This window comes from Condylura cristata, unplaced genomic scaffold (genome assembly GCF_000260355.1).
Source record: "Condylura cristata isolate star-nosed mole 26May11 unplaced genomic scaffold, ConCri1.0 scaffold00004, whole genome shotgun sequence".
NCBI lineage: Eukaryota > Metazoa > Chordata > Mammalia > Eulipotyphla > Talpidae > Condylura > Condylura cristata.
Window position 1 is genome coordinate 56780521 of NW_004567105.1, and position 13469 is coordinate 56793989.

Below are 13469 nucleotides of genomic sequence, written 5' to 3' on the forward strand. Positions count from 1 at the left end.
TAAAAAAAAATCCCTAAATGAAAATTTGTAGAATTTGTAGATCAATTGTATCTTTCTCAGAATTAGAGTTATCATCTCTATATAATTTTTGTAGGATTTTAAAAGACTTTGTTTTTCAGTTTGTCCCATTATTTCCTTTCAATGTTCCTTTTTTAGGCATGTTTTTCTAAAAGGAACAAATTTTCTGATATAGTATTTGAATAAAGAATTTCATAATAATAAAAAATGTGTGCATGGTTGAAACTTGCTATGAAAGTTATGTAGTGTACATAGCTATGACTTTCAGATAAAATTAATGTCATAAAATATTCTTAATTATTTCTTTCAGTGTGAGGGCAAATGTACTTTTGCTGGGTACTATGATTCCCTTCCAATTATTTTGTATTTTTCCCTTCTATTTTGGGGACTACAGATATGTAAAAAAATGGAGTACTTTATAGTCTAGATTTAGTGGGGTTTCACTTTTATGTGGAAAAGAAAGTAAAATCTGCTATCAGGATATCCAGAAGAAATGAGTTTTCATGATATTAGGAGTATTTCCTGCTTAGTTGATTCCAGACCTCTAAACTACCCTGCTATCCTTTCAATATGTTTAACCATGATTAACAAACCATGAATATCTTCTATACAGGAATAACTTTATTTTCACATCTGAGTATTTCTAACACTCCTAGGACCTTGCCTATGATTTTATCATTGGCCATTTTAAGGATGTTCCATTTTAGAATAATTGGGGATGTTTTCAATTTGCTGCCTATTCATTTATGTTGAAAGGAAAAATTATGCAAAATTCCATGCTATTTGGAAGCATGTTGTCTTGGTTAAGGTTTGGATCACATTTTAAAATTCATTTTGAAAGAAATGAAATCATGTAAATATTTTGGAATTCAGGTAAGCACTAAGCTTAGGAAGTAGGCACTTTTATTTCAGAGTGCTTATCTTTTGGGATCATACTACTCATGGTAAAAGGAGCATTCTAGACATGTCAGTGTTGGTTAGGCATTTCCAGGCATTGTTTTGTTTCTTGCTTTCCTCTTGTCCATTTGAATCTGGGCTTTGGTAGAACTTGCAGAGTGTAGTGTCTCAAACATTCCACAGGGTGTCATGATACGGTTGTTTGTTCTTAGGAACACTGGTGGGAGGTAATTTGAGCCAAGGCTCATCCAGTATTTAAAAAATCTGATTCATTTTGGTTATATTCCAAAGTATTTTTACTGAAGACCTACTATGTGTCAATGCCAGGATAAGAAATATAAATCTTTAGTGGTATGTAAATTTTTCTTCCCTTTACTTTGTGTTTGACATTTTTGCCAAGAGAATATTGGCCAACACAGTGAGTTTGCTTGAGTTTGTTTGCATTTGTTTGTCAAGTAGCTTGATGCCACTTGGGAGTGAATCATAAATGAAGGAGGCAAGTTTGGGAACTATTCAACCCTCAGCTAAAACTACTCACCCTGTCATCTGCTGGGAATCATTCTTGAGTTATGTCAGTGCCTGACAAAGGCTGAGAGAACCTGTTCTAGAAGTCTGCTGGAGAGCAATGGGGAGGCTGCAATAGGCCAGCACCTCTGAAATCAGCACTTGTGTGTGAATGCTGCCTTTGTCACTACTTGCCTGGAGAATCTTTACCAAATTACTGTGCTTTTTTTTTTAATTTTATTTTAAAAATGTGATGGGATTTTCAAGAATAAATTAAACAATGCATTTCTTTAAAAAAAAAAAAACTTAGTGACTTCCAGTTCAGGGACAAGATGACACAACCTTTCTTGTACCTGCTTCTTCTCTCTAATAAAACTTAATTTGGATTGTCTGGAATAATACAACAGTCATTAAAGGACTCTGAAAGGTGGGAAAGAAGAAGCAAGATTGGCTAGGCATCTCAGGAATGGAAGAAGGACATCAGGGTGAAGTCCATAGATTTTCTTCTTATTCCTCATATATCTCTGTGTAGGAGCTGGCAAACCCCACAGCTCTGAACGGCCAACCAAAATAGATGAAAAGAAGGGGTGGAGGAGAGAGACAAGTGAGGGAGGAAGCGTGGGAGGAAGAGAGGGGAATGCCTGTTTTCTCTGGCGAAGGACTGGACAAGAGGACTAAGTCCTCAGCTGGGATGTAGCAGTGGCCAAGTCTGCCCATGAAGGTTTTGCTATAGAGTCCCAGCGAGCCAACCAATCCACCGTCTCACACTTTCCAGCAATGGCAAGCCCAGGCATCTCACTGCAGCCTCTTTAGCAGAGTCAGAGCAGGACAACCTATTCTCAGCACCTAAACCCATGATGCTAGCAAGCTGCTCTGCCCCAGCAGAATATTAGTAAACAAGGGAGGTCAGCCAGAACTCATATATAAATGGACACAACCCTGCCAGCTAAAATGGATGGTATAAATAGAAAAAGTAAACAAAACAAACCTCATAAGGTATATTTCAAATGTGCTTGATAACAATAAAAAATAGGTGGGCTCTCCCTGGTGGCACAGCAGGTTGGAACACAGCCCTGGAAGCTAGCTACAGCTGCTTCAGCTTGAGTTTGATCCCCTGCTGGCCTGGAGGTGACCCACATGGGGTGGCAGGACCTCTTCTGTCTTGTCTACTGTGCTCCTCAGCAGTGTATTTTGTCAGTCTGCCTGTTCTGCCCACCCCTCTGTCTCTGGTGAATCCTCTCACTGTCCCTCCACTGCTGACCTGTACCCCAGTTTCTGTATGCATAAATATAAAACATGCCAGTCAAAATACAGAAATTGTCAAACTTTTAAAAAAAGTTACACAACTATATGCTATCTATAAGAAATACGTTTTAAACACAATGATACAGGTAGGTTGAAAGTAAAATATTAAAAAACTATCATTTTAAATCAACCTTAAAAAGGAACAAGTGACTATATTTATATATACAGGAGAGCTAAGCAAACAACATTACTAGGACAGTGAGTGATGTGATATTATAATAAAAAATTAATTCACCAAATAGATATCACAGTCCTAAATGTGCATGTACCAAACAAAGTAACTTAAAAATAGATGAAATAAAATTTGATGTAACCGAAAGAATTAGACCCATTCACAGTTAAAGTTAGAAACTTCAATGTCACACTGTCAGTAGCTGATGTGACAAAATACAGAAAATTAGCAAAGATGTAGAAGACCTGAACAACTCTATCAGATACAAGAGCTAATTGTCATTTATAGAAACCTCACTGACAAATTTCAGATTACACATTCATTTCAAGTGTCCATGTAGTGTTTACCAACACAAACAATACATTGTAAAATATATTGAAAAGAAACTCTGACCTCTTAGAATATGCTGTGTGACTAACTATTCAAATTGGAAATCAATAGACAGCCTATAGTTCAAAGATGCTAAATAAATAATCCATGGTTCAGTGATAACTTCTGGAAAGAAAAGATGAATGAAAGAATGAAATGAAAAGTGAAAATGTAGTCACAACACTTGTATTCTGAAACTTGAACAAACTTCAAAATTTGTGGAGAACAATTATAACAACCTGAGAGAGAGACTTATAGCATTAAATGCTTATACTAAAAAGAGCAAAGGTTGCAAATGAATGATTGCAAATCAAATTCTTATCAATGTAAACCAGAAAAATAAAAACAAAATAAACCAAAGCAAATATAAGTAATACAATTAGAGCAGAAGTTATTAAAATTGAAAGCATAGAAACCATAAAGATATTGATAATATTCAGAGGTGCTTCTTTGAAAAAGTATCACTATAGTTGATAAACCTCTAGCAACAATGACAAAGGTAAAAATAGAGAAAATATCAGTCAACAATATCAGAAATGAAACAGGAGATATTACTGATTCTGTGGCAAGTAAAATGTGGAGGAATATTTAACTTTATAATCATGAATTTGATAGCTTCTTGAAATGGATCAAGCTGTTTAAAATCCAAAAGCTGCAAGCCCCAGCTGCAAAAACAAACAAGCAAATAAATAAATAGGAAAAAGACAGGCATGGAAGGCAAATTTTTGTGTGAACATGATCAGATGTATACAAAGATGGAGGAAAACAGTAAGATGAACCCCCTAATTGTCTCCACTTTGGCAATGACTGGTTCTCAAAATGGAGGGTTGATCAGAACATGAGGCTTATCAAAACCAAATGAAGGTAGATTGAACCCGCGATGCAGTGGCTGTGGATGCTTCAGAGTGCTGTGCTTTAATACCTTGTGCCACAAGAAAATGCCCATCTTCATTTTTTTAAAGATAACCCAGAAAGAGTAGCATCATGTCATCTGGGTAACTGTTTGCAGCCTAACACAAGTAAATGTGTGTTTGCTTTGTGATCTAGGAAATCCACTTATGACTAACCTAGAGAAATGATAGCTATGCACACACACACACACACACACACACTCCCCACCCTGTAACAGAATGTTTAAAAAAAAATCCAAAACCGACCAAAATTCAACAAAGATAAAATGGATAATTAAGATAGCCTTATAACCACTAAATATATTTAACTTATAAGTTAAAAGCTTCTGAATAGGAAATTTCTAGGCCCAAATAGACTGAACACTTAAACAATTAACATTTGTTTTACTTAATTTCTTTCTGAAAAAGGGTAGAGGGAATGTTTTACAATCAATTCATGAAATTAGTATTACTTTCACACCCAAAACAGAAAAAAGACAACATAAAAGACAAACATGCAAAATAATCCTCCAAAACCAAAATTACCGTCCATTATTTTTTTATGAGCTTAGATATACAAATTCTCAACAGACTATTAGAAAAACAAATGCAAAAGATCATAGAAAGAATAATATACCTTGATCAAGTAGAATTTATTCCAGAAATGCAAGAATGAATCAACATCAAATTGGTTCAACAAAAATTGATCAAAGTAATATATCACATTAACAGAATCAAGGGAAAATTGTAACTACAGGATCATCTCAATTGAAGCAGAAAAAGCACTTGACAAATTTGACATCCTTTCATGTTAAACATACACAAAAACTAGAAATAGAAGAAAACTACCTTGACATAATAAAAGCCAGATATGAAAGACACATACCCAAAGGTAAAAGACTGAAAACTTTCCTCAATATCAGCCATAGGCAAGGATGCTCATTTTCATCACTTTCATTCCATATAGTACTAGTAGTTACAGCAAGGATAAATGCAATGAAAAGAAGGAAAAACATCCACACCAGAAAGTAAGATATAAAATTATGTTTGCAGGTGATATGGTTTTATTAGAAAACCCTAAAGGTTCAACAAAAAACTCTCAAAAGCTATAAATGAATTTACAAAACAGGCAGGGCACAAAATCAAGACAGAAAATCAATTTTTACATTAAAAATAACTAATCAGGGCCCTCCCTGGTGGTGCAGCGGGTTAAAGCGCAGCACAAAGAAGCTTAAACCACTTCCGCATGAGTTCGATCCCAGCCTGCCCTGGAGGAGATTCACATGGCGAGGCAGACCTCTTCTGACCCGCCCGCTGCTCCCCTCAGCAGTGTACTTCATCGATCTGTCTGTTCTACACCCCACTCTTTCTCTGGTGAATCCTCTCACCCTCCGCATCTCTGGCCTGTACCCTAGTTCTGCACGAATAAATAAATAAATCTTTTAAAAAATAACTAATCAGAAAATGAAATTAAGTAAACAATTCCATTTACAATGGCAACAAAAAGAATAAAATACTAAGGAATTAACCAAGGGGGTTAAAGTCTTGTATAACTGGTGTTGAAAGAAATTAAAGATAATATATCTAAGTAGGAAAACATTTCATTTTAATGGGTTGGAAAACTTAATATTGTTAATGTATAAATATAGCACACAGTGATCTACAGATTCGATGCAACCCCTGTCAAAATCCCAATGATGGTTTTTACAGAAATAGGAAAACTTACATAAAATTAATATGGACTCTCATAGGTAATACAATCTTGAAAGTTAAGAAAAATGCTGAAGACTTTTCTGATTTCAAAGTTGACTACACAGCACTAGTCATTAGAACAGTGTGATAATGGCATAAAGACTGACATACAGAATGAACCAGTGAAATAGAATTGAAAGCCCAGCAATAAATTCTCACACATGTGGTGAAGTGATTTTTGCCAATGGTGCCCTGACCATTCCATATGGAAACGACTCTCTTTTCAACAAATGTTACTGGAGAGCAAATCTTGTAGGCCCATATACAAAAGAATGAACTTGCATCCTTACCTAATACCATATACAAAAATGAACTCAAAATGGATCAAAGGCCTATCATTAGGAAATGAGGGAAAAGTATCACAACACTGAGTTTGGCAAAGATGTCTCAGATATCACACCAAAGGCACAGGCAATGAAAAAAATATATAAATTGGGTTTCATGAAAATTAAAAAATTGTGGATCAGAAGACATCAGCAGACTAAAAGGGCAGCCCACAGAGGGAGAGAAAAAACTTGTGAGTCAAACCTGATAAGGAACTACCATTCAGGTTTTATAGAGAGCTCTACAACTGAACAACTAAAAGAACAACCTGATTCAAAAAAGGGCAAAAGACTTGAATAAAGAATTTTCCAAAGATGATTAATAGCACAGTATGGCCACCAATTATCTTTGGGATATAGCAAATTGAAATTACAATGAGATACCAGCTCACACCCACTAAGATGGACTATTTGAAAGAAAGAAAAAGAAAACAAACCAGAAAAAAGCAAGTGTTAACCAAGATGTAGAGAAATAGAAACCTTAGTTTGCTGTTGGTGGGAATGCAAAATGGTACAGGCACTGTATAAAATTTCAAAAAAATGAAATTGCAACTACCATATGACCCAGCAGTTCTGCTTCTCATAATGTACCAAAAAGAATTGAAAGCAAAATCTTGAAGAAATAATTGTATACTCAGTCCATAATAGCATTATTCACAACAGCTAAAACATGTAAGCAACCCTACTGTCCATCAGCAGAGAAATGGATAAGGAAATGTGGCATACTATTGGTATACCTTAAAAAGGAAGGAACTTTTGACGTATGCTACCAGATGCATGAACCTTGGGGACATTAAGCTAAGTAAAATAAGCCTATCATGAAAAGATAATTATTGTATGATTCCACTGATGTGAGGTACCTAGAGTAGTCAGAATTACACAGCTGTATTACACAGGTGTATCTTCTGCTCTGCAACCTCCGTAGAGTTTCTGGTATGTGGAGAGGAGGTTCTCACATAGCCTCACAGCCATTTTCGTTTCACCTTTATTTCCATTGTCCAAAGTCCATGCTACTGCATGGTTTGCACATACATGTACACAAATATATCTGCGGGTGTGGGTGTGTTTAACTTATCTCAGTTGCCAGTTTCTTTCTGTACTGACTATTGTTCTGATATGCAACCATCCGTATTCTTGTTCATTCATGTATTTGTTTATGCTGTTGTATAGCTGCATGAATACTCAACTGGAATGGAGGAAGCATTTGTATTGCCTGAAGAATAGTATAACTTTCAGCTCCTTTGTTTTCCATGCAGGAACTGAGTGCTCACAGTGGTAGGTAGATGGAAAACACTGCATTTTAAAAAAAATATTTATTTATTTATGTATACAGAACTAGTGTACAGGCCAGAGGTGCAGGGGCGGTGAGAGGATTTGCCAGAGACAGAGTAGGGAGCAGAACAGAACAAGTGATGAAGAACACTGCTGAGGGGAGCAGCAGGCGAGTCAGGAGAGTTCTGCTGTACCATGTGGATCTCCTGTGGGGCTGGGGATCGAACTTGCTGCTGTTAGCTTATAGAGCTTTAGCCCATTGTGTCACCAGGGAGGTCCCGGGAAAAAAAAAAAAAAAAAAAGAAAACTGCATTTTTGAGGGAGAAACTTAATTACTGGTCCAAATAACCAGAATTGTCAGGATGTCTCAAGACAGAAAACATATCTTATTAAAAAAAGATGTATTAGTTAAAAAAAAAAAGAAAAGAAAGACAGCAAAGGAAGAAGGCAGGAAGGTAGAATGGAAGGAGAAATAATTAATTTCTGTAGCCTATATCATTGTGACGACTGGGAAAATTAACCAAGACCCACATCACATATAGCAGGGTCAGACTTTGCATTCAGAACTATTTTGCTGCTGCTACTAGCTGCCACCTCTTATTTTACACTCATTATTACAGCTAACTGTCATGTTGTACACCGCCATTCCAGATTCAGGCTAAATGAATCAGTAATCCAGAAACTTGTTTGAGTCACACATTGGAAACATGCATTTGGAATAATTTCCTGAGAAAGCCTGGGTGCAGAATACAAATATTTTGAATGGACTTATCTTAGAGTTGTACTGCTTTTTTTCCGTGTCATTTTAAAACCCTTAATATGAACAAATTGTTTGTACAGTGGGGCTTTTTAAAAATCCTTAGATAAGAAATACATGGTTTGAAAGCAAAGAATAAAAGCATGAATGATAATGTACGCAATGCCTGGGAGAAGGTCCTTGCTTCTGCTGCTCAGAACAGGCGTTATAATCGGCTATTCCGTGTGTTTATTTCAGGCTGCAGATAGTGGATAAAAGTGACTGGTTGGTTGCCAACACATGACTTAGTTGCCAAATGGAGTGTTTAGTACTTGTTATATTTGATTTATATCATAAGTTCTTCCCATTAACAGTCTACTGGTGATAACCTACTTGGCTTTTCATGTTCCTTTGAAACAACCACTTGACAACATTTGACATATCACAAAGTTTAATGCTGAATAAAGGCCTGAGTGAATGCTGACACAGGTTCTGCCTTGTGCTGATAGGGTGTTTGTACCCAGTAGATGTCTGGTCATTGACTAAATAAATGCTGGTCACTGACTAAATAAATGTTTCTCTGGTTCACTGTAAAGCTAGGTCTATGGACTTAAGACTTAAGGGGCTGGTGAAAGTGACAGTAATAGAAGTAATAGTGCTGATGCATCTGAAGCACTTGAATTATATGGAAGGGCATATTCTGGTCATCTACATTGTCCTTTAAGTTCAAAGTTTGAGTTGCATGAAAGAATGAAGTGCTCATCTAGATGGTCCAGGATCCAAGTCAAAGTGTAACCTCATAATATTGACAGTTCATATAGTGGGGATTTTAGTTTTTTTCTTTTTAAGTTGGGCTCCATTAGTTTACAACACCATGTGTGACTCACACGGCGTGGGATCACATCTCTTTAGATGTTCTTAATTCTCTAAAAACAGTTCTACTTCAGGCCAGTGGATATGTAATAACATTTGCATTAAATATGGTGATTTTTATTTTCAGATTGAAAATTTGCAAGAACAACTTAGGGATAAAGACAAGCAACTGACCAATCTGAAAGACAGAGTGAAGTCCTTGCAGACTGACTCCAGTAATACGGATACGGCACTGGCGACACTTGAGGAGGCCTTGTCAGAGAAGGTGAGCTTGGACTAAAAAGCAGGGTCATCGGGATTTAGGGAAACACGCTTGGAAGAAGAGGAGGCATTTAAACATGCCTGCTTTTCTCCACACAGCTCACATCAAACACAGCCCCAGCTGGACCTCTGAAATGTAACCCTCTTCACTAGATGGTCAGTGAAGAAGCCAGGAGTGCCTTTGAAATGCAAACCTGTTCACAGCATCCTTGCCCTACTTAAGCACCTTTGCTATCTTGTCATTATTCTTAGGATGATAAAAGTTGAAAGCCTTAACCTGGCTCAAAATGTCCATCCCTTCATCTGTCTGGTTCTAGTTCACCTCTCTACTACCATCTCTTTGCCTGCCCTCCCTCCCTCTTGCTTGCCCTCCCTTTTTTTTTTCTTCCCTCTTTCCCTCCAGCTTCAGGCTCCATTTCTTTTCCCTTGTTCTTTGTACTCTACCTTTGTTGGTCTTCTAGATTTTCAAGTGCACAATGTGTGCTTGAAATGGCTCAGACTCTTTGCACATACTATTGCCCAGCCCAGAATTTCTTTATACTCTGCAAATGAAATTCCTCTTCTGATAGCTCAGTTTCCTAAAGAGCTTTATTGCACAAATGTCAAGAATGTGGACTTTAAGACTAGACTGCTTGATTTCAAATCCTAGGTTGGACACTTACTGTTTTGGACAAGTTGTTAACCTCTCATTTCCTTAGTCTCTTCATTTGTAAAAGGAAATGGAGGAGTTATCAATAGATTAAATGACCCATGAATTCCCCAGGCTGTGTATATTAAAGAAGCCTTTTTTGATTTCTACTTCAGAATCACAAGGATGTGCCTGTTGACAATCTAAGTTATTAGTCCCCCCCTACACCAACTATATCAGAAACTTGAGTAGGTCTTGGGAGCCTGTAATTTAGCAAACTGCCCTGATTATTGGGATGTATACTATAATCTCACAGTCTTTTTTCTATTCTAAAATATAGAAATGAAAACAAAACTAGCCATATTTCTATAGCCAGAGAGTTTTCATGTTCCTATTAAAATTAGAAACATACAACTTTAGGACTAAATTATAAGATATAAGATGTTATTTGAAGACTTACAAGAATAAATATGCTTTTTTTCTGAGATATTCTTTTTTTCCATTTTCAGGAATTTATTACCAAAGCTCTCTATAGTAAAGATTTTGGAAAATTTGAAATAGGGAATGTTGGTTCAAAAACTACTAATTATTTATGGACCTCTTTTGCAGTTTCTGAGTGATATGTCATTTCTGTCTCTTGATTATCTTTTCAAATTGACTGAAATAAGCATATGTCATTTTTCATGTCATGAGTTTTTGGTGGGATTTTATCACTCTCCTCTCCACCCTGGCCCTATTAAGATTTGACTTAGTGTAGTTTAAATCGCAAAACAATCCTTAAATCGGAAACTATTCCCTTTACTTAAGCATTTTCTTTTGATCTAGTAGCTCACCTGGGAGTAAAGCTGAGGTCTGAGAGTCTAGTCATCTCTAACTGTCCCCACTTCCTGAGAGTTTAATCATGCGGGCAAAACTATTCTCTTAAGGGTTCTTGGTATCTTATTTTCAGAATTCACATTGAAAATAGCTGACCAGTGAGTTCCATTCTCTTTGAAACTACTTTGACAATACATACTAAGTTTGCTGAGCTGTAATTTCTGAACTGGTCCAGATAAATGAAGAGATGAGAATCTTCAATGCCTCAAATGCTTGAGCAAGGTGATTTGGCAGACACCAGGGACTGCTGGTGACTGCGGTAAGCTGGAGAGAGTTCTTGACCTGTTGCAAAGCATTCATGTTAATATTTTTTAAAAATTACAATGTTCAAACAATTATGTGAGCCAGCTTTCACTTTGAATGATTAGTTTCCAACTTTATTTGTGTCTGATATTTAGTCTTTCACAGTAATAAAAGCAAACATAGAACAGTTTATTTAGAGGGAATTTTCAAAAGTGCCCAAACCAGAATGCTAGTGTACTTGGAAAGCACAGACCAAAATGTTGGATAGGAATGGGCAAGATTCTCTATCATGGGGCAAAAGATAGTAGATTTATTCTATTTATTGCTTTGGGTATCAAATCTGGTGTATACAAATAATCTTATTATCTGGGGAGTATCTTAAAATACATTTTCCTGAATCTTATTTCCTGGTGCTTCCGGTTCAGTTGATCTGCTATGGGGCCCAGGAGCCTGTGATTTTTAACAATCATGCACAGTGATTCTGATACAAATGGTCAAACTTATACTTTGAGAAACACTAAGTCTGTGCTCTTCCATTTTAAAGATTGAAAAGTACATATAATTGGAGGGTTAAGTTCAGCTACTTTAGCAGTTACACGCACACACACATGCACACACACCCTCCTCCTCCTTCCCCTCCTCCTCCTCCTTCCCCTCCTCCTCCTCCTCTTCCTTCTCTTCCTCCTCCTCCAGACTGGTGCTTTCCTTTCTACACACAGACTTTTCACCTGTTACTAAAGCTCAAGTGTTTTAATTTATTCAGTAGCTTTGACCCATAGGGAGCTCATCATACTAATGAAGCCAGGCTTACTCATTTGGTCGCAACATAACTCTGAGTAAAAATAAAACCAAAGAAACACACTGGGATTAAATTATGACCAGGCAATGGTCCTCTACTTCTATTACTGGGCAGACAGAATGTGTAGGGATTAAGAGGGTTGGCTGAGGCCAGAGCACCTAGGATTGCACCCTAGATCTGTCAGGTGATAGGTATTATTACTTTCTCTCATCCCTTATTTGTAAAATTAGATAATAATAATATCTGCCCTGGAGGGTAATGATGAGGATTAGTTAACAGAGGTAAGGCTTAGGCCAGCACTTGGCACACAGTAAGCCCATGATAAATGTTAAATATAATTATTCTCCATCAGTCAAACTATAGCTTGTAGCTCTCTTATCCAGAACACCTTCCTCTAACACTTGAGCCCTCACTGCTCTCTCCATTTCTAGATTTCTTTTAAGAGTCGTTTCTCATTTAGCCTTTGATGACATGCAATGTTATTATTTCAATATATCAGTCTTAATCTTGCTTCCCATATAGATTGTAAATCCTTGAAAGGAGGAACATGTTCCTTGCTTCTATTGGATTTCTACAACTCATGACCCAGTCCTGGGACATTATTGGATACTAAAACATCCTTGGAGTGTGCTCACCACTCTGAATAATAGGTATACAATATATTATATATGGTTCTATAGTGGCTAGAGTGTAAAGACTTATATTCATACAAAACCTCTTGAAAAATTTATAGCAGTTTAATAACCAAAAATTGGAAGCGATCTAGATATCCTTCATTGAGTGAATTCAAACAGACTGTGGTCTGTATGTACCCTGTAACACTTCTCAGTAGCTGAAGGTATACACATAACAACCTGGATGAATCTTTAGTGAATTAAACTGTGGGGAAAACTGCCTCCCTGGTGGCCAGGGGTTGGGTCTCATATTGTGATGTCCTGAGTTAGATCCCAGCCAGGTACCTGACCCACATGGCACAGCAGACCTCTCTTGTCTTGCCCGTTGCTCCCCTCAGCAGTGTATTTCAGTCAGTCTGCCTCTTCTGTTCCCCACTCTGTCTCTGGGGAATCCTCTCACCCCTTCCTACTCTGTCTACACCTCAGTTCTTCCATGCAAAATAAATAAAATCTTAACAACTGTGTGAAAACAGACAGTCCCCAAAGTTATTGTATTTTATGAATCTATGTAACATCTTGAAATGGCAACAGTATAGGTATAACAGTGATGCCTGCGAGTGGTTAAGAGAGGTGAGTATAGCAGGGAGGAGTGGCAGGAGAGACCCCATCAGGATGGAAATATTCTGGGTATCATGATGTCAGTGTCAATACCCCAGGTGTGACATTTGCTATAATATATTTTGTTCTGTAAGATGTTACCACTGGAGGAAATGGGAAGTGTACAGAGGTCCCTCTGTGTGTATATATATATATGTATATTTAGCAGTTGTGCAAATAGATTTTATTTTTCCCTCAAATATTTATTATAATTCTCCAAGTTTTTTTTGTTTTGTTTTTTATAACAGTTTATTTTTACATCATTTTGTACTTTTTTTTT

At 36.9% G+C, this 13469-nt stretch overlaps 1 protein-coding gene across 5 annotated transcripts in view; it reads left to right on the forward strand.

Moving 5' to 3' along the window:
- The window catches only part of ERC2 (ELKS/RAB6-interacting/CAST family member 2), a 782253-nt gene that overhangs the window by 335613 nt on the left and 433171 nt on the right, over positions 1 to 13469 (forward strand). For all 5 annotated transcript variants that reach the window (XR_001145038.1, XR_001145039.1, XR_001145040.1 and 2 more), the window contains one exon: positions 9239 to 9376. Coding sequence is in view for 2 of the 5 variants with exons in the window: in XM_012720433.1 (XP_012575887.1) it covers positions 9239 to 9376 (138 nt within the window). In the remaining 3 variants the exon portion in view is untranslated. The remainder of the gene's footprint in view (positions 1 to 9238; positions 9377 to 13469) is intronic.